Source organism: Phalaenopsis equestris, unplaced genomic scaffold (genome assembly GCF_001263595.1).
Source record: "Phalaenopsis equestris unplaced genomic scaffold, ASM126359v1 Scaffold000428, whole genome shotgun sequence".
Lineage (NCBI taxonomy): Eukaryota > Viridiplantae > Streptophyta > Magnoliopsida > Asparagales > Orchidaceae > Phalaenopsis > Phalaenopsis equestris.
In genome coordinates, this window is record NW_018164869.1 from 3,512,594 (window position 1) to 3,534,434 (window position 21,841).

At 35.5% G+C, this 21,841-nt stretch overlaps 1 protein-coding gene across 2 annotated transcripts in view; it reads right to left on the reverse strand.

Moving 5' to 3' along the window:
* The window catches only part of LOC110027402 (vam6/Vps39-like protein), a 38,475-nt gene that overhangs the window by 11,844 nt on the left and 4,790 nt on the right, over positions 1 to 21,841 (reverse strand). Inside the window, exons 7-12 of one of the 2 annotated variants that reach the window (XM_020728814.1) lie at positions 12,011 to 12,059; positions 8,748 to 9,003; positions 3,176 to 3,231; positions 3,008 to 3,076; positions 2,817 to 2,928; positions 2,457 to 2,546 (exon numbers count right to left, since the gene is read on the reverse strand). In XM_020728814.1, the coding sequence (XP_020584473.1) occupies positions 2,457 to 2,546; positions 2,817 to 2,928; positions 3,008 to 3,076; positions 3,176 to 3,231; positions 8,748 to 9,003; positions 12,011 to 12,059 (632 nt within the window). Of the gene's footprint in view, positions 1 to 2,456; positions 2,547 to 2,816; positions 2,929 to 2,979; positions 3,077 to 3,175; positions 3,232 to 8,747; positions 9,004 to 12,010; positions 12,060 to 21,841 lie in introns of those variants that run through there. The other variant, XM_020728815.1, reaches the window with a different exon arrangement.

Genomic DNA, 21,841 nt, shown 5'->3' on the forward strand with positions numbered 1-21,841 from the left:
TATACAAGTTGAAGTTGTCACCGAGAGCATGGTTTAAAAAATTTATATTATTTATTAAAAGTCAGGCGTATACTCAAGAGTAAAGAGATCATACAATATTCTTCAGCTATTACAAGGATTAGAAGATAGCTATACTTATTGTGTATGTGAATGATATAATTCTCACCAAAGATTACATATATGAAATGAACCGGTTGAAGACTTTCCCATCATCAGTATTTTAGACAAATGGCGTAGGATCTATAAGGTATTTCCTTAGCATGGAAGTTACTAGATAAAAAAAAAAAAAAAGATTATTTCCAAACGGAAGTATGTTCTTGATCTTCTAACGAAAGAAGAGATAAGTGATTGCTGACCTGCAAACACTTCAATTGATCCAAATCAAAAACAAGGAGATAGAAAGAAAGATGACCAGTAAATGCAGATCTATGTCAAAAGTTGATGGGAAAGTTGATACAATTATAGCATATAAGATCGGATATCGACTTTGTTATGCATTTGGTAACTCAATTTATGCATTTGCTCCATAAGAAATATCTTGAAACGGTTAACTGAATTCTCAGATACCTAAAAAATAAACCAGGCAAGAGCTTACACTTTCAGAAAACCACGCAACAGAAAATAGAGGCATACACTGATGCAGATTAGGCGAGCTCAGTTATTGACAGTAGATTGAAGTCCGAATACTATATTTAATTTGGGGAAATCTGGTTGCATGGGGGACTTTGGTTACATGGCAAAATAAGAAGTAGAATGTAATGGCAAGTAGTAGTGTCGAAGCAAAATATATAGTTATGACTAATGAAGTATGTGAGATGTTATGGCTAAAGAGAATTCTTGACGGGTTGTGGATCCCGATAAACATGCCAATGAAGTTTTGTTGTGATAATAAAGTTGTTATAAACATTGCAGAAAATCCAGTGCTACATGATCTCACAAAACATATGAAGATTGATACACTTCAAAAAGAGAAGATTGATTGTAGAGTTGTTTGCATGTCTTTCACTCAACCGTGCGACAAATAGCAAATATCTTCACAAATGTCTCTTTTACGCCTAGTTTTGAGTTCCTTGTACGCAAGTTGGACATGATAGATATCTATGCTCCAACTTAAGAAGAGTGTCGGAATTTTAGGAATTTCTGCTTTTGGTATCTTCATTTTTTACTATTTTTTATGCCTAGTCATTTCTACTTTAGAATCATCTATTTCTTTCCTAGCATGGGGATTTTGTGGCTGATTGTGGCTTTCCAAATTTCGTGGCCTTCCCCCTCCTATTTGAATTCAACAATCAACCCCTTCTCAAATGCTGAATTCACATTCCCAAACAGCAGAAAACATATCAAGGACAAAGGAATAAAACTGAAATAAAGATTAAAATTTTTTAAAGCCAACTATCTCTCAAAAGAACAAAATTTGAAGAAAATCAATTTCATTCGTGAGCAAATTCAAATTTGCTTTACCATCACTCGTATACTTACAGTTTTCAAGAAGACTATCACGAAAAACTTTTTATTTTTTTTCATTTTTTCTTTTGACAGATCCTGAATTTCTTCGTCGCCTCAAACTAAATGAAAAAAAAAAACATATATTATAACCTAGGAAGATTTACATGCATACCGATCAATTCCTATGTACTTTACATATCTGAAACCTGAACTTCAATTTTTACCGACATGCCGCCTTAGGTATGCATGAAAAGGTGTAATCCACTTCTTAAAAGTTAAAATGGTGGTATCTTTTCATGTGATATGAAACTTTTGGGTGGTATAAATGTCAAGAGTAAAATTTAGGTCTTAGATATGTAAATTCAGAAGAATCGAGAAGTAAGTAAATGCCCCTATAATCTAAAGTTCTTCAAGAGTTCAAGGCTTTAAGCTCATAATGGCACTTCTAGGTGTTAAAGCCCTGATTAAAATCCAATTATCAATTTGGAGCAAGAAGACATTCAAAAAGCTTGCACACTCGTTACAATCACAACTCCATCTCAACCCAGCCAATTCTTCACAAAAATGAAAGAGAAACCGAAACACATGAAACATAATGAGGAAAAAAATGTCAGAACCTAAAATTCAAATGCACTCTTAAAATAAAAACCAAAGATATATGCAAACCTTAAAATAGTTTCGCATTCTAAAGCACTTAGCAAAGACTACATCAATGGATCGGGATACAATATGAAACTTGGCCTAATTGTTTAGAAAAATAACCATAACCAGAGAACAAAACAAGTGCTTTCTAAAATAATTTCAATGAAAGCATTTTGCGTTTATGAAACTAGGGCCAATAAAAGGCTGTCAGTACAATAAAAAATAAAAAAAAATAAAAAACTTTCGTTGGAAAAACAGACTTAATCAGATCTAAAAAAGCATCAGTTTAAGGCAATCATAATGGAAGTCTTGTCCCTTCAGCTTGAATAAAAAAATGAAGAAGCTTCTAATTTCTTTGCACAGTCTACCTGTCCTTGATGATGATGATGGACTCGAGCTTTAAGAATTCTCAGTACTATGCCAGAGGCAAGCTGGAGAGGCATCTCATGTGATAGTTTCTGCATATCATGCAATAGCATAACTTAGCAGAACAATTCAAAAAATCCTTTAATAAATATGAAAAAAGGGAAAAACATAACATAAACTTCATAACAGCTTGACTTCCAATAAGAAATAAATATCAATTCATGCATTAAACATTTAAATGAACCAGAAGAAATCATACTGAAAAGATTCCAAAACTTGGCATCAGTCAGAAAAGGGCTACACATCAGTTATTCAAGATACGTGAACAATAACACTGACACAAAATGGCAAGAGATTAATACCTCCAACAATTGCAAGGGATCCAAAGACTCCCCATGGTTGTGAAGAAGACGAACTGCAGCTTTAAACATTGGGCCCTTTCCATTCTGTGGATTCAAGTACATATCTAACAACCTACAGCATATGTTCAGATATGTAAAATGTAAAAACTAAGGTATTTCAAACCTAAAATCAATTCCAAGACAGAGCATACTGCACGTAAGTATCTCTTCTACCAATCTCTGCGCAATACCGCTCAGCAGCTTCACAATCTTCCAGTTTCCTTTCAGCCCAAAGAATCAGTATAATTGCAGTCCAAGAATTTGATAATAAATAATTAACAGAAAATAAAACACTGGTTTAGTGGACTAGTTAAACTTACAAGGCTAAGATCTCAAGCACCAACTCCTCGAGCCCCATTTTTCGATAAAGGATTGCCTACATGGAATCCCAAAATTGAAGCTTCTCAAGTGCAAAATTGGCCTAACATTGGAAATAATTACAGCTTTGCCAGAGAAAACATGATATCTAAAAAATTTTAAGCTTCCAAAAAATTAAAAAAGGAAAAAAATTAAGCATAAAAGTGATAATAACACTCTTTTCTAGTGATACCACCTCGATAATAACACTCTTTTCTAGTGATACCACCTCGATTTTCAGACATATTAGCATGGAATTCTAAGACAAACTAGCAAGTACATGTCAAGGCACAACTGACCGTACTTGAGATAACTTGCGACAACCAAGTCCATTACAACATAACATGGAACGACTTGAAAAAATCAGGGGCCGTTTGGGAACATTTTTGTTTTTTATTTTTATTTATTTATGTTTTACTTGAATAAAATATGTTTGACAATTAGATTAAAATATGATTTTTTAAAAAAAAAAACTCGGAACATCTATAAATTATCTTGAGTGTTTTCAGAAACATGTTAATTTATTATTATAAACAAAAAAATAAAATATGTAAGAAAAGCACAACAAACAAACATGTACTTAAAAATAAAAAATAAAATTGATCCCTAATAAGCCTTTCGCTTATTATTTTTTTTTCTAAAAGATGGAACGCCGCATTGCAGCATCTGCACTTTCCAAGCAAATCAAAATGTCCATAAAACCAATCCAAAAACGCACATTTAGAACTGGTTTTGCTTTAAAAATCCTAAATTGGTCGTCGGTGTTAGGTTTCTCGTCGGTGTTAGGTTTCTCAAGATTTAGAAAGCACAAATCTCCAGAAACCACAAACACTGAATTTTAAATGTTGAACTGTGTCTGCATGTGCTATAGGGACGGTTGCTGCCCACTAGCCCAAGATAGCAGCTCAAAATGTAAGGGATATCTAGTATATTATGTATAAAAAAAATTAATAAGTTTAAAATCTATAATTAATCTTCAGTGATACATATAAATAATGAAATATTACTATTATATTTATAATAAAATAATCATGAAAGGAAAACAAAGTATGCACGTTATTTAGAACATCAATCACGGTTTGAAATATCAGACGTCACAAGAAAATTCGATATTTTTAATGAAAATCATGATCAGTTGAACTCATAATAAGTTATTATTAATCTTTAGTTATTTTCAATATAATAATAAAGAAATAAAATAAGATTTAAACATAAATAAGAAGTGATGGTATACTAGTCTGGAGGCATATGAACCATCCAGTAGTATATATATTTTTGGTATTATTTCAACTCATAATCAGTATATACAAGCACACCTAATTAGTTCAAATTTTAAACCTATCAAATATATCATATTCTTAAAAGAATAACAAACACTAAAACCAAAATAGAATGTTGAAACCATGGAAAATGTTAAAACTACATGACGTAGCCGGACCAGTTCGGTCCAAGTGTGGGAGGGCCAATCGGCTCCTCTCTAGGGCCGGGGTTGTCACACACTCTTAATAGCAGCAAGGGCATTTTCACATGTTTGCATTTACTAGGTTTAGGTTTTTGTTGATTATGAATAGTGGTCGTTTATAATATTAGGGATTTTTTTTTTTTCATTTAAGATTTTTTAGGGACTTCGCTCCCTTTGTGGATCACGGATGGCAACAAGTTTGTATCCAAGGTGTTGGGTGGTGGTAAGTGTATTCCTTAGTTATTGGCGGTGACATCCCGGGTCTCCATCCTTGAAGAATCCTTCAGAAAGCGATTTATGTATCCCGATCGATTATGAGAGTTGGATACTCTGGTATCTTGTATCTTTTATCTGATTAATACATCTTGTCTTTATTCTGGTTAATTTTTATTTTTTTCCTGTCTGGGATTGCTTTATTGGTTATTCTTGTTGAATCTTCTCCACAACCCTTTCTCCGGTATCATTCAGTATTAGAGCGCAAGCCCCATATTTTTTAGGTTTTTATCTTTCTTATTACCATAAAAAAATTTCAAAAAACAAATCACATCAATCCCTTAATAATTCATATCAAGATTCCTAACCCTAAAAATTTTCAAAATCAAAGTTTCCTACATTGATAAAAACTCCACCCTGACACCTACCCCAAAAACCTAAACACCCGACCAATCTTGAATCGCAATCCTACATCTGCAAGAAACCTGGTCTAGAGAAAAGAACACAATGTTGTCGAGGAGAAATTCGCGATGGAGGATATGCAGCTAGAAATCCTCGAACAGCAACAAATGGTTCCGTCTCCGATAAGAGACCATCCGGTGAAGTTACCCTTAGAGATAACGGTGACTTATTAGATCGAGAGGAGAAAGTAAATCCCTTCCATCAATCAATTTTCATTGATGAAAAACTACTAACTACCTTGACGATTTGGCATAGGATATCAAAGAAGTCGGGATTTTGGAGTAAAGGTGAAATTAATAGATTTCGGTTGTCGCATGGATCAAGATGAATTTGTAGGTTGGCTTCAAAAAGTAGAGTGAATTGTTTAGTACAAGATTATTAATCGGGATAAAAGGGTTAAATTGGCAACCACAAAGCTCGGAAAACATGCTTCATAAGTGTGGGAGAACCTGAAGTGTATTCGGCAACGAGAAGAAAATAGTAAGATCACTACGTGGTCTAAGATAAAAAGAGAAATGCAGCGCAAATACCTTCCCTCATATTACCGACATGACATGTTCATAACAATCCACAACCTACACCAAAGAGATACTTTTGTGGAGGAGTAAACAGCAGACTTTGATCAACTTATATTGAAATGTATATTGGTGGAACCACAGGGACACAGTTGCAAGATATCTTGTAGGACTGAGGTTATCCATTAGTAATGTGATTCAGCTATAGAAAATATATGTCCATTTTAGATGTACAAACCCTAGTTTTGAAGCTAGAAAAACAGCAACATTATCAGGTGACTGACACACCTTACAAGCAGAGTTCAACACTAAGATCAGAAAATAAAAGTACACCCAGTGGAGCACCCAAACTGATATCACCCAAGAAGAATTCAATCCAAAAGATGGAGCCTGTCAACACTCTCAAATTCATCTCAGCCAAGGAGTGCTTCAAGTGCCACAGGTTTGAGCACATGGCGTCGGATTGCCCAACCAGGAGAATATCTTTCAGTGAGCATAGTGCAATAGAAGAGATAGAGGGTGAAGACCTAGAAGAGAAGAATGAAGAAAACAAGCTTACGGCCGATGAGTGAGAGATACTAGTGATTCAAGCTAAGCCTATGAGAGCGGCTCATGCATTATTATCATTGGTTACCCTTAAAGATAGTGAGTCCAAGATAATTTGCATCCATACAACGATTGAGGATGTCATGCCATGAACTACCTTTTTGCAGACGTTCAAAGGAGGATCAGCGAGACTGGCATTGGTTGTTCAAAAGAGTTGTGAGTTCAAAGAACCGACACCATATAAGAGAATTTTGGGATTGTCATATAGTTTACCTCCTGAATTACCCTTACTGAGGGAGGCCCAACATCTCAAAGCAATGCATCCACCAACAGATGGTCAGACATGAGTGATAAACTACATCGTTGGAAATTACCTCAAGAGCTTTGTGAGAAAGAACATCCGACGGTGAGAATGTTGCGGGAGCAGGAATAACGGGATGTGGATATCCCCTTCTACAATACGTGATACTCCCGTAATAGCAGGAACCAGAAGCTATAGTGCCACAACAAACGCATGATCTTTGGGAGAAGCATGTAGCAGGTTCGGATGGGAGCACGGAACACCAACTTCCAATCTAACCATTTATCTTATTTCCTTTTTTAATTTCTTTCATATTCCTATATTTTCTAATTTGGTTTTTGTATGAACTACTTATATGTTTGCATTCTTGTTTTGAGAGGCTTTTTGCTTGGTTTATGTATTTTGGATATGTTTTCTCTTGATTATCTTTATTGGAGTGTTGTATCCTCAAATTTATTTCAGGCGATAAGTCTATAATCTCACAAGATCGAAGTGGTGATCCCTCCTTCATCGTCCAACTCGCATCCAACTGTTGTTTGCAGCACGAAAACTGCTTTTATTAGTTATGGTTCGCTATCTTGTCTTTATCCACACCACAATTTCAGTTGACACCCCATCTCGACATCTGTGCCACTGTTTCGCATTTTTCATGGTAGTTTTCAGTCTGGACAACCACCAAACATCATCTATCCATCTTCAAATATCCTCGATCGCTCAAAACTTCATCCACTTACTATTCCTCTACCTCCTCCCCGTCAAACCGGATTCCAGAACACCTTCTAGGAGCCCAAGTTCAGTGTCATTTGATATTGGAGCCAGCCTAACCCTAGTTCCATCCTAGTGTTTCAAAAATCCACCAATACATAACCCAAAATCCTAATTCCCCTTGCTGATTTTCAAAATCAGCAACCCTAAATATTTTTCTGCACCTTGAATCAGTCTCATACACCCTCTTCCACCTCCTCAACCTAAGCCCACCAAACCAATGTCAAACGTATCCCTCGTGTTGATTTTTAAAATTAGAAACCCTAAATATTTTTTATGCACCTTAAAATAGTCTCATATACCCTCTTTCATCTCTCAAACATAAACCTAAACAATACCACCGAGGAGACAAGTGTCGAAAGTCAAAAGCCCTCTAATCCCAATAGGTTATGGCAACTCTGTCACCTTCTACATGGTCGACCTGAAGTCATATCATGACTTGTCTGAAGCATATCATGAGGAGTCAGAAGCTTCGACAAATGAGGTCGAAGTTGCACCAACCCTGACAGATTAAAGTGGGGCAAGGTGGGGGGCCCTCGGCCCGGTTCGGTTCAAGTGTGGAAGGCCGTTCAGCTCTCTTTAAGGCTAGGGTTATATCCAACTCATAAAAGTAGCAAGGAGATTTTCGTGTGTTTGCTTTCATTACATTTAGTTCTTTTGTTGATTATAAATATGTGATTGTATATTGTATTAGGTTTTTTTTTTTCATTTGAGATGTGTGAGGGCCTGTACTCCTTTATTGGTTCTTGGATGGGAACAAGTTTGTATCAATGGTGTTGGGTGCTAGCAATTGTATCCCTTCGTTATTGGTGGTAACATGTCGGATTTCATTACTTCATCAATCCTCCGAGTCGTGATTTTTGTATCCCGATCGATTAAGAGAATAAAACACTCATGTATCTTTTATTTGATTAGTGCATCTCTTCATTGTTTTGGATGTTTTCTCATGTCTCGGATTGTTGTCTTGGCTATTCTTGATGAATCTTCTCCATCCCCCCTCTTATCTGGCATCACCGCCAAAACTAAATCTCTTTTTCAATAGGATCAAAACTGTAACCAAATTAAAAACCCCGACTACTCCGACATCGGGAAAAGAGCCTCATTATTAAAATATAAATTTAACCATATTAAACTAACGATATTAGGAAAAAGATCCGCATTATTAAAATATAATTTTATCATATTGAACTAAAAGTACAGATATAGACATGCAAGTAACAGATTATGGAAATTGTTTACAAATGATAGAATAGAAATTGCAATTCTGATACCTTTTCCAACCACAACTCCGACCATTCTACAACCTTAAGCACTACTTCAGGATCATACAAATCCGAACACTGCAAGAATAACTGCAACCTTTCCCTAATATGATTTGCAAGAGGATCTTTATTCACAATATCAGTTAGATTCATCCCATTGGATTTTTCAACTAATTCAATAGCTGATTTTGCAAGAGAAACAGCATATAATGTATGAAAGTGCGTATCCTCCGAGCCTTGATCTTCGATTAACCACTGCAAATATCTACACAAATATGAATGCATATTATACCACAATTAATAAAATAGATTCCAAATAATAGTAGTTTAAGATAAACAATCAAATGCAAAATATGAATTCTCATATTTTGCATAAAATTTCTGACAGATGATGCTAGGAGTGAAAATTCTCCTGGAGTAACAAACATACAGGTATTTCTTAATTTAAAAGTCTTCTTCCATTTACAATCAACTGTGCAGAGGCTTGAGGAAACGTATTCTGAATGAAGAAAATGAACAACTAAAAAATACACAATCAAGTAACCGGATCTCCTTGAGTGTTACTGAAGAAGAAAGCAATGAGGTTCAAACAAAGCTAAGCGTAGAGATTAAACCATTCTTTTAGGACAAACTAGTTTGTAAAATTTAATATTTCAGATCTTAACTTTAGAAGACAAGGGGATGAGAATATATAGAACAAAATGTGAAGTAGTGGACTACAGTGGATATGAAACTGAAAATAAACAGTCCACAAAACCTACATCAAAGAAAAATCTCGTATGAGGCCTATATATAAGCATGAACTATAACACAAGAGGATATGGATATAAACGACATGCAAGCAGAATTACATCAAAATGACTTAAGAAAAGCTGACCGCCATGGTACCTTCAAATAAGTTAATATCATTAGGGAAAAAGAAAGCCCTTCTCAAATGAAAATGAATTAGCTGCATAATATGGAGTAGAAAAATATAGAAGTGGCAAATAGGGAGAGCATGAAGGATGAAAAACCAGTCAGAAAACAATATATATGGTGCATTACATTATTACTATATAAAAAACAAAAGCAGAGCAAAGAAATAATAAAAAAAGTGGATGGGCCTTAAGAAGGCCGCATTTTGAAGAGTTCTCTCTTATTAAGGAATTTATAACCTAATCTTAATAAAAAATAATAATAATTTTAAAAGGAAGCAAAACAATAATTTCCATCATGATGTGGTGGAACTTTTTTTTTGGGGTATCATTTATAAGATAGCGGCTTTAAAATTTGAAGAGATCTTTATTAGTCTTTTCAAAATAATTTTACCATTGTTGGCTTATACATTTGATAGCAAAAACTTACATCTTCAATAGCTTTGATACAAAATGCTGAAATAAATTCTCCACATATGTATTTCATAGAAATTTATAAAATTATTTTTTAAAACTTTTTTATTGATAGATCTACAAAACTATTCATCTCATTATTTCTTAATAAAAAAAGTAACAAACAAACTTAAAAATACAAAATAAAATGAAGCATGATATCTTTGTGACTTTACAGCATGCGTTGTATGCAAATGAAACAAATAAAAAGATGAACAATACGAGTAATTTGAACGCGCAATTAAATTATTACTCCACAAGATGATTGTGATTGTATGTCTTATTCAACCCAACATTACTGGATCTCTATCATGTGTATTAGAATGCAGTTTTAGTTTGACACTACATACAGGAAAGAATAGAAAGCAGCACTAAGACCAGAATCTCTCCGTGAGTTCAAGAAAGTTCAAAGAAACTAAAGGACTAACGGTGCATTTGGGTTGGCAGTGCAGTGCCGCATTGCACTTTTTTTGTTTGGTAAAACTCCGTTTTGCTTGCTTTTTCAAAAAAATGTAGCCAAAAGCCGTGTTTTGCAACCAGGCCCGGCTAAATGTGTTGATTGCTAGAAAGCTGCGATCTGATTTTTAGAATATAAAAAAATGTAGCTAAATGTGTAGACCCCAAGACAAAATTAATCTTTTTATAACAATTTTATCTTTGTTGGCTTATTATACATTTGATGCCAAAAACTTACATCTTCAATAGCTTTGATAAAAAAAAGTTGAAAAAACTTCTCCAGGCATATATTTAAGCCTAAATTGTGTGATATTTCATAGAGATTTATAAAACTATTTTATTTAATTTTTTTAGAAGATTTATAAAACTATTCATCTCATAATTTCTTAAGAAAAGTGAAACAAATTAAAAAAATACAAAGACAATGAAGCATAATATTTTTGTGACTTTACAATATGGTTGTATGAAAATGAAACAAAAAAAAAAGATCAGCAATAAGAGTGATTTGAACACCCAATTAAACTATTATTCCACAAGATGATTGTGATTGTACCTCTTCTTCACTCTAATATTACTGGATCTCTATCATGTGTATCAGAAAGTAGTTTGAATTAATTTGACACTATAATTAGAGAGAATAGAAAGCAGCAATAGATCAAAATCTCTTGGTGAGTACAAGAAAGGTAAAGGACTGAGACAAACTAACATGAATGAAAGTTACTCTAAACAAAATTTATGACAGACATAAGTAAACGTGCAGTACTAAGTAGAAATAACTAATTTTCATCTGTGTTAAAGATATCTGACAAGTCACCTCCCTAAATAAGTACAGATGAAATGTGACTTCAAATTTGTAATCCATACATCAATGAAAGATATGATATTATCCAATCCCACTGCGCACATTCAGACAATGGAAAAAGCCCTACATAAGGTTCCTATAGGTATAAAATATGCAAATTACCAGCACAAGCATCAATCATTATCACACCTTTACAAGCATATAATTTTGAGAGAGCCATTCTTTTCGGGAAAGTGGTAATCACCACATCAAAGAAATACTCGCAAGATAAAGAAAAAGAGGCATTTGCATAAACATCACATATGTTGTATGTATTTAAATATCGCCTAAACATTCATATTACATGCATACTACTCAAATCTTTAACATAACTTTAAAAATACGACCATCATCAACTTTTTTAAAAGTCAAATACACAATTTCATGCATAGGTTTATAAAACTAAGATGTTAGAAGTGTAAATATCATGTTTTAGATATTAGATCTCTAAATACATAAGAATTGTGTGGTATGTATGTAAATTTCCCAAAGAAAATTTCATTACTTTGACGTTCAGAATCTGATTCGGAATTGTTACGTTGGCATATATATATTAAAATTTAAATATATATTAAAAGGGAAACCATGAAGATACAGTTTTTGCATACCTCTGATGAATTTCCACTTTCTTCGAATCAATTGAAGCAATCACTTTTTCTGCATAACCAATATAAAAAAAGTTAACATGTACCAACTGGAGGAAGGAATTCACAGGAACTTTCTTTAAGTACTACTGCATCACAAAAAATAAAATGCTAATGCCATCTTAAATTTAAGTTCCGAGTAAACTGGCATTGAAAGGCTATGATGAATCGCCAAATATTCTTAAGGACAAACCATGAGAATACCTCATCCATATGAATAGCACATAATAAAAAAGAGATCAATAAGATTTCAGTAATTTGTCAAAATAGTCCATTAATATATCAGAAAATACAAAAATTAGCATAAGGATTGTGTATCAGGCATGGCATACCATAATATGATGTGATAGTCAGGATCAGAAGATTTAAAGTGTATATAATGCATACCATGCCCTCAACTAATAAAGAAAATTAAGCTGAAAGCAACACAAATGGCATACCACGCTGCTATTAAAAAGCCACTTTACTTTGCAGCAAAAAGAAAAAAAATATCCTAACCCTCATCTACTGAATTTCAGGAAAATCAAACGCTAAGCCTTTCAAATCTAAACTGATCCTGAATTAATCCTGATTTAACATTTTCTTCCCAGTATACTCCTACAAAGCTGACGAAACTTTCCTGCACCTGCAACACTTCTTCTGATTTACAGACTTCTCAAATTATTGAAAGTAATGAATTGTTTCGGATTTTCATTATTTCCTTGATATAAAACTACGATTCCTGTACCTGCCAAATTTCCATCAGTCCTCGACTCTTTGTTGAGCTATGAAATTATTTAATAGTTAAAACTATGAAATAGTTTTGAAATATTTTGCTATTATTTTTACTCTTTAACTACTCTTCTCCAACCAATGTAGTCATTCATAGTATATTCCTTTATATTTGTTTACAAATTAACTAATAGAATCATATGATTACAAGTCCAAAATCATACCAAAGTTTCAATTAAAAGAGTTAAGCTAACAAGAACCAACATAATGATGAATGCAACCCTCGCAAATTAAGGGTCTATTTCCGAAAAAATATTACCTCAGGACTCCGCATGAAGAGCTGCTTGCGGAGTTCAATCTCGAGTTGACACGTGGAAAGTCGGGCCCACCTCCATAAAAACAAAAATATGAATGAAAACGCGCGATCCCACCCGACCGTGTTATAGAAATATTTCCTTCACGTTATTCTGAATATTTTCCACGTTATTCATGTGTTATTGATGTGTTATTGAGGTGATTTTGAGATATTATTGTTCTTTAAACAATAATATCAATAATACATGAATAACGCGGAAAATATTACCTCAATAACACAGCAATGACACACAAATAACACATTAAAAACGAGCAACCAGGCTTGAACGTGTTATAGGAATATTTATTATCGCGTTATTCATGTGTTATTAGTGTGTTATAGGAATAAAATGATAATTTAGCTATGTACAAATGATTATTTTACATTATTGTTCTACTTTAAAAATGATACATGTTACTATAAATATTTGCTTTACTGTATAGTCTCAAAAAATACTATTAACCATAAACTTCTGAAAAATAATTAATAAACCTCATTATAATAGATAATCAATAAATAAAATATAAAGGGCAATATTTGAAAATGTCGTTCTCCATAATTCACATTAATAACACACCAATAACAAAAGAATAACGTGAAAATATTTAGAAAAACGCGAAGGGAATATTTTTATAACACGGTTGAGCTGGGTCACGCGTTTTTAATGTGTTATTGATGTGTTATTCATGCGTTATTGGTGTGTTATTGAGATAATATTTTCTGCGTTATTCATGTGTTATTGGTATTATTGTTTAAAGAACAATAATATCTCAAAATCACCACAATAACACATCAACAACACATAAATAAAACAAAAAATATTCAGAATAACGCGAAGAGAATATTCTTATAGCACGGTTGGGTCGGGTCGCGCGTTTTCATTCTTTTTTTCATTTTTTATGGAGGTGGGCCCGACTTTCCACGTGTCAGCTCGAGATTGCACTCCTCAAGCAGCTCGAGATTGCATGTGAAATCCTGATGTAATATTTAAAGAAGCAGTTGTGAAGCTACTAAAAAAGAATATGTTGTTCAAAAAGTTGTGCAGGTTATTACAAAAGATTTTTTTTTTTTTTAAGTCAGACTGTAATTTTCTGGCAGCCACCGCATATAGTCAGGTTTGGTAGGAAAATGCAGCTTTTAGCTGCATTTTTTTGAGAACACGGACAAAATGTTGTTTTGTCAAACAAAAAAAACCACGGTGCGCGACCGCACCGCCGCCCCAAACTCACCCTTAAATTTATTTCCAGGATAAAAGATTTAAACTTTAAAATCCATGAAATGCTTAAAAAGTTATATAAATATGTTAAGGTATAAAATTTTACAGCAACTGTTTATTAATCCACAATATAAGTAGGAAAGTATTAAACCATGAATAGTTATCTGATGGAAAATAGATCTATATTCAACTTTTGTGTCAGCACTCTCATGGTTCTAAGATGAAGCAGAATAAAACATAGAAATATTTGTTATAAAAACTTGAAAAAATGTGTAAGATTTACTATAGATCTCCTAGATTCAACTTTTGTATCAGCACTCTCATGGTTTTATGATGAAGCAGAATAAAGCATAGAAATATTTGTTATAAAAACTATAAAAAATGTGTAAGATTTACTAAAACTTCTAATGTTGTTAAACAACAAATTAGTCAAACATCTACGAAGTATAATCAAATAACTAAATTTTTTAAGCACAAATGCTAATATGCAGATGGAGTATTCAGATGACTACAAAAAAGATTATGATACAGTTGCTAATATGTAGATGGAGTATTCAGATGACTACAAAAAGATTATGATACAGTTCAATGGAAACATAAAAACAATCTCCATAAAAGCCCAAGATAGATTCTTTGCAGATCACACAATATACTGACGGTTCAATCCTTCATCAGACAAGAAGACAATTAATAGCATTTGAACAAAGATAATAAAGTCAGAGATGGAGCATTTGAAGAAAGATAATAAAGTCAGAGATGGAGCAAATTAATCTCAAGTATCATAACAATAGATTATAAACATATTAACCAAACATTCTTCTTGTTATTAATCACATTACCCTCTTTCATATTTCCATGCTACAACATAGCACTATTTCATTATTTAGGCCAGCTTTTTAATAACTTCCTTGATACCAGAGTTAACCCAAACCACGATGCAAGATACGAATTTAATAATAACTTAAAAGATCGGTCACAACGATGACTCAAAAAAAAAGGAAGATCACAAAAATCAAAACATAAAGCAAAACATTACAAACAAAGGCTCAACAAATAAAAGCACAACAAGCTCAATGAGGAGGGAGTCAGAGAGATAATGCTGGAGCGGCGGTTGCGGTGAATGTCGGAGCGATGTAGGGCGAAAGCGGGCAGCAAGTCTGCATTCGTCGAGGCATCAAACCACGGCTGGAAGAAGAGGAAAACTTTGTCGAAGGGTGAAATCCTGAGGAGGCAAGGATGGCAGCTGAAGCCGAGGAACGGAGGCAAGAATGGCGGTCGAAGCCGAGGAGTGGAGGCAGAGAAAGACCATGAGTTGTAGAAAGGAGGGAGGCAGCGGGTGGAGGCGCTGGGAAGGCCTGACAAAGGCTGCGCCCTTCTAAGAGTGAGGTGGCAACAGGCGGAGGGGTGCAGAGAAGCTTTCGGCGATGGTGCTGGAAGGGCAGCAGGGAGCTGCAAATGCAGGTCTACAGTGGAGTCATCCGGAAGGACAGCAAGTGGGTTGAGAACTGCCTGCAGTGAAGCAACAGAGGAATCGGTGATTGTCCAGAAGGGCAGAAGAGTGGTAAGGCTGCAATTGCCTGTAGGAAAGTTGGTCGACGATCTGGAGACACAGCAATAGACTTCCACAATCCTACAAGGAAGTTGCAGTGGAACTTGGCGGCAATCTAGGAAGAGCAGCAAGGGAATCGGGTGGCTATTGGCTGGTAGGGAGGTGGTCGGCGGTGTGGAGGGTGATTGAAACATCGGCGTACTGCGTGGAATGACGAAGATAATCACCACATCGGACGAGTACATTCCTAGTCATCGGATACAGCCCTCAAGAGGGAAACACTCGGATAAAACTGAATTTGAAATTTCAAAATTAAAACCCCTAACTCAGGGCACATCAAGTCCTATTTATAAAGAGAATTGACTCAATTAGGAAAAGCTAAAATAAGGAGAATAAAATCAGATTTTAGGGCCTTTAAAATAAGGAAATAAAATCAAATTTCAATTTTATTTGAAACTACAGGGAGAATAAAAATCATATTTTAGTTTTATGAAAGGTTTTAAAATTAGAAGAAGAATAAATATTAGCATCAAGAAAAGGCCGCCATCTTGAAATGTTACATTTTTCATGATTTGTTTTCTTATGTTTGATATTTTTTTGTTGTCTAACAATCTCGTTGCCAACCTCCTCGTGGAATTGTTGGATTTCGTGAACTCACTCGGTGGCATATTGGCTGAGTTCTAATGTTGGCAGGAGTAGAAATAGGTCAAGTGGTTGCAGTCGTAGACAATCTAGAAAGGGTCTTGTCCCGTTATGGTGGATATGTTGTAGGTGAATTCAGTTTCAGCTAGAATGAGGTCCCATTGTTTGGTTTTCTTTCTGACAAAACATCTTAGTAGGTTTCCCAAGCTCATGTTCACTATTTCGGTTTGACTGTTGATCTGTGGGTGAACTGTTGATTTGAATTGGAGCTTAGTGTCTAACTTCCCCCATAATTAATGCCAAAAGGGGCTCCAAAATTTGACATCTTTGTCAGCGGTAATGGTTGTGAGAATCCCATGTAACCTGACGATCTCCCTGAAATATAAGTCAGCGATATGAGAGGTGTCTAGTGTGCAGTGATAAGGTACGAAATGTGTCATTTTTTGAAAATTGAACCACGACAACCATTACAGAATCTATATTCATCTGTGTCCTGGAGAGACCCAGTACGAAGTCTATGTTGACATCCACCGAGGGGGTTCTTCTGCTACAGGTAACAACATATACAAACATGTATTTTGATCTTGTTTTTGCCAAATGGCAAAGCCAGCATTGTCAAATGTGTCGCTCTACATCCCTTGTTAGTCGAGGCCAGAAGACCTATTCATTGAGGAGGGTGGGAGACTTTTCTCTGTTGAGATAGCCTGCGAGGCCTCCATTATGGTTCTCTTGTACAATTGCTCTCTTAAGAAGTATCTTAGAACGCATAGTTTATTGCGGTAGAACAAAAAGTCATTTGCCCAGTAGTACTGTCAGGTAGGCTTTTCCTGACATTGTTCCCATACATCTTTGAAGTCTTTGTTTGTTGTATACAGGTTTTTTTATGACCTCGAACCCTATGATGCTTGTTTACATATAAGTGATTAAAAAGTGATGTTTGTTTAGTGCATCTGCAACACGTTTTTGGCTCTCAGCTTTGTGTTTAAGTAAGAAATTGAATGATGCGGAAAATTCTACCCAAGTTGCGTGTCGGTCTTTCAACTTACTCTGACTATTCAAAATTTTCAAAGCTTCATGATTTGTAAACAAGATGAACTCACCTGTAAGTAGTGGCTCCAATGTTCGAGGGCTCTCACAATTACATAGAATTCTTTGTTGTGGGTAGAGTATTTCCTCATAGACTCATTGAATTTCTCAATAAAAAAACAATAAGATGACCGCCCTGGCTCAGTACGGCCCCTATTCTGATGCCTGCATGCATCACATTCTACTTCGAACAGTGGTGTGAAATCTGGCAATGCTAGAACTGGTGCTTGAGTTACTTTTTCTTTGAGTTTGTCGAAGTTAGTTTGAGTGGTGCTTGGCCAAATGAACTCTCTGCTTTTTTAAAGCTCGATGAGGGGGGCGCTAACAGTGCTGAAATTTTTAATGAATCGACAGTAGAATAATGCTAGACCCAAAATTGTCATAGTTTGGTGAACGATCGCAGTGCGGTCCAACTTATAATGGCTTCGACTTTTGTTGGATCCACTTGAATGCCTGCGCAGGATATGATATAACCTAAAAAATATACTTAATTTGTCATGAAAGTGCATTTCTTTGGATGGGCACATAATTTTCCGATCCAAAGCACTTTGAATATTTTTGTACATGTTCCTCTTAAGAATGACTATATACCAGTATGTCGTAAAAGTAAACTACAGCGAATTCCCCGATATTAATCTCATGAAGGTGTTGGGTGTATTTGACAGACTGAAGGTCATGACTGTCCACTCGTATAGTCAGTTTTATGTTTTGAAGGTGGTCTTCCATTCGTCGCCTGGTCTCATTTGTACGTAGGGGTATCCACTGTGTAAGTCGATCTTTGAGAACATAGTGGCTCTGTGTCGAGTTATTGGGAATCGGTACTTGATAATTATTTTGTTCATGTCACTGCTATCGATGCGCATCCTTCATGAGTCATCTTTTTATGGGTAACATTAGAACGGGCACAGCGCACAAACTTGTACTTTCTCTAACTAACCCTCTGGAGACAAGATTTTATACTTATCATTATAGTTCCTCGTATTTTGTTGGTCTTTTAGCCTGTATGCAGGTCGATTTGGTAGGACTGATTCTGGTATAAGCTTTATAGGATGTTGGATGTCCTTCAGAGTGGTAGTCCCTCTGGCAGACTATTTGTTATGACATTTTGGAAGTCTTGTAATAGAGATTGTAGGCGTGTTAGTATTAAGTTTTCTTCCTTGGACCCCTCGAGTAGGACTAGGATAATGTTATTGGTGCTTCTCGAACTTACTGCATGAATATTGCTATTGGAACGATTATTTCTTCGGCGTTGTTTACTCCTTTCGCATCTTTACTTGGTAGTAATACAATGTGATTGTCATCTTTCTTGAATGAGTATGTGTTTTTAAACCCGTCATGTTGAGCTTCACGGTCGTATTGCCAAGGTCGTCCCAATAGAATATAGTATGCATCCATGAGAATGTCGTCACACCATACTTGTTCCTCTTTAATTGTTTGCTTATTGATAACTGAACAAAGCATTGTTGATCTGTGTGGATTTCATTCCTTTTTTTCAGCCAAGTGAGGGAATAGGATTGGGGATGTTTTTGTGTGAGCAATTCTAAATTTGTCATCATAAGTGTCGATACGACATTTTCACAACTGTCACTGTCGATTATCAAGTTGCAACCTTTCTCTTTTACTAAACATTTCGTACAAAAGATGTTGTGTCAGCCATGACTGGTCATGCGTTGGTTCTAACTGTAAGACTCGTTGTATGACTAGTAATTTGTCTTCGTCATTAGAGAGCTGAAGTGCTTCGTCAGTATTGTCGTCTGCCTCCTCATCCTCACTTTCCTCCATGACACCATAGTCGGTAAAAGAGACAATTCGGCTTGTGGGACAGTTGGAGGTGATGTGGTCGAAACTGTGGCATCTAAAACACTTTATGGCTGGCATGGGCCCGGATGAGCATCCCCTCTCGAGTTTCCTATTGCTACGGTCGGTTTTCGTATTTCTGGACACTGGTTTCCTCGTTCATGACGTGCTTTTCTCAGTAGTTGTCGTTGTTGGGGTTGGTTTGTATGAGGTTTGCTGTCGGAAGAAAGACTGTGGTCTGGCCTGCTTTTGTTGCCTTCAACTTTCAAAGCTAAGGTTTGGACATCCCTCAGCGACCAATAGTGTTGTGATTGAACTACATTGCTAATAGCGGGCTTCAGGCCTCCGAAGTAGTGGGCGATGGCATGCTTCTCTTGTTCAACCAAGTGGCATTTTACTTGTAACTGATGCAATTTGGTTGTGAATTCCTCTACAGACATCTCTCTCTGTCGAAAGTTGTGGAGCTTTAGAAACATATCTTGGCGGTAGTGTGGGGGCAAGTATTTCCATAGTAGGATTTTCTTCATTTTGTCCCACTTAATGATTTTTTCGTTGTCGTCCATTGTTCGCAGTCGCTTTAGTTTGTCCCACATAACAAGGCGTATTTTTCAGTTTAATAGCTGCTAGTTTGACCCTCTTATCATCAAGTATTTCCTTATATTCGAAAATTAGTTCGACTACTCGCAGCCAGTCAAGGAATTTATCTGGATCCATACTTCTATCAAACTCGGGGAGATCTACTGTAATGTCGAAGTCGTGCTGGTCTGCGGGTTCTTCTCGTGATCGCCTTTGGTATTGGATGTCAAAACGGCGTAGATGGTATTCTTCGTCGTTCTCATCTTCCCTGTGAAACAAATTTAGATAATCGTCCCTGACTTCTTGTCGACTCTCTAGGTCACGATTGAGAGTGATATCACCCTGGGTCCCTTCATCGAGTTCTCTCAATTGTTGTTGCCGACGGTGGATTTCACGTTGTATTGCATCCCTGGTGGGGTTTGGTATATTTCTCTTAGGGGGCATAGTTGATAGTTTGGATTAGAATGAGACAGAGGTTCGGGGAAGGGAAAGTAAAAAGGATTGACGAATAGAAAGACGATAGCGGAAAAAGGAAAGAAGAGAAGGAAAAGAAAAGAAGGGGAAAAAATTTATTGTTTCGGTAGGGGTGCGAATGCTAAGAAACCCTAGGATATAATTAGGTTTGGGCTAGCTCTGATACCAAATGATACCGGAGTTAATCCAAACCACGACGTAAGACACAAATTTATTAATAATTTAAAAGAGCGATTACAATGATGACTCAAAAAAAAGGAAGAAACCACATAAATCAAAACATAAAACAAAACATTACAAATAAAGACATAACAAGCTCGACAAGGAGGGAGTCCGGAGAGATAGTGCTGGAGTGGCAACTGCGGTGAAGGCCGAAGCGATGTCGGGCGAAAGCAAACAGCATGTCAGCGCTCGTAGGCGGAAAACGTCTTTGAAGGGTGGAATCCGGAGGCAGCAAGGATGGCAGTCGAAGCCAAGGAACTGAGCAATAATGGCGACCAAAGCCGAGGAGCGGATACAGAGGAATAAAAATTTCAGTTTGGAAACACTAAAATACGGAAAATAAAATCCGATTTTAGGGCTTTTAAAATAAGGAAATAAAATCAATTTTCAGTTTTGATTTAAAATTAGAAAGAGAATAAAAATCATATTTCAGTTTTAGGAAAAGTTTTATAATTAGAAAGAGAATAAAAACTAGATTTCAATTTTAGGAAGGTTTTAGAATTAGGAAGGGCCTATGAAGGTAAGAAACAAAAGAAAGAAAAAGGAAAGGAAGAGAAGAAGAGAAAAAGGAAATGAAGGAAGAGGGAGGAGGGGGTCATAACCCCCCTCCCTAAGGGAGAACCTGTCGAGCCTCCCGCCTGAGCCCCACGTCATTCCTCGAGTTCATTATACATATATATATATAGATCATTCTATCTTTGTATCAATTTTCTCTTAGTATATAAGACTTTAATAAATTTGTTGATTATTATGAATTCAGTATAATGTTTTCTAATATAATGCTACGAAAACTATATTGGAAAAAAGTATAATTATTTATATGGTCATTAGATAAAAAGATTCGGCTAGGTGGTAGTAAGAAAAAATGATTAGAGTGTTCCATGAAACATTAAATAAATGGGGGTGGTGCAAAATGCAAGTCCCGGTCAAATTGAAAACAAAAAAAGTACAGCGAAGTTCATATTTTGAAACTTCTAAAGAAAAAGAATGCCTAAAACAATTGTAGCTAACACAAACGTTCTCCATTACTGTGCTTATCATTTAAAAAATACTATTGAATGTTTTACCAGATAAGAGACTTCAATATCACAGCGGAAACACATTCTGTATTCCAGCTCAAAAAAAGTATACACATATAACCTAGACTTATCATATAACCTAAAAAAA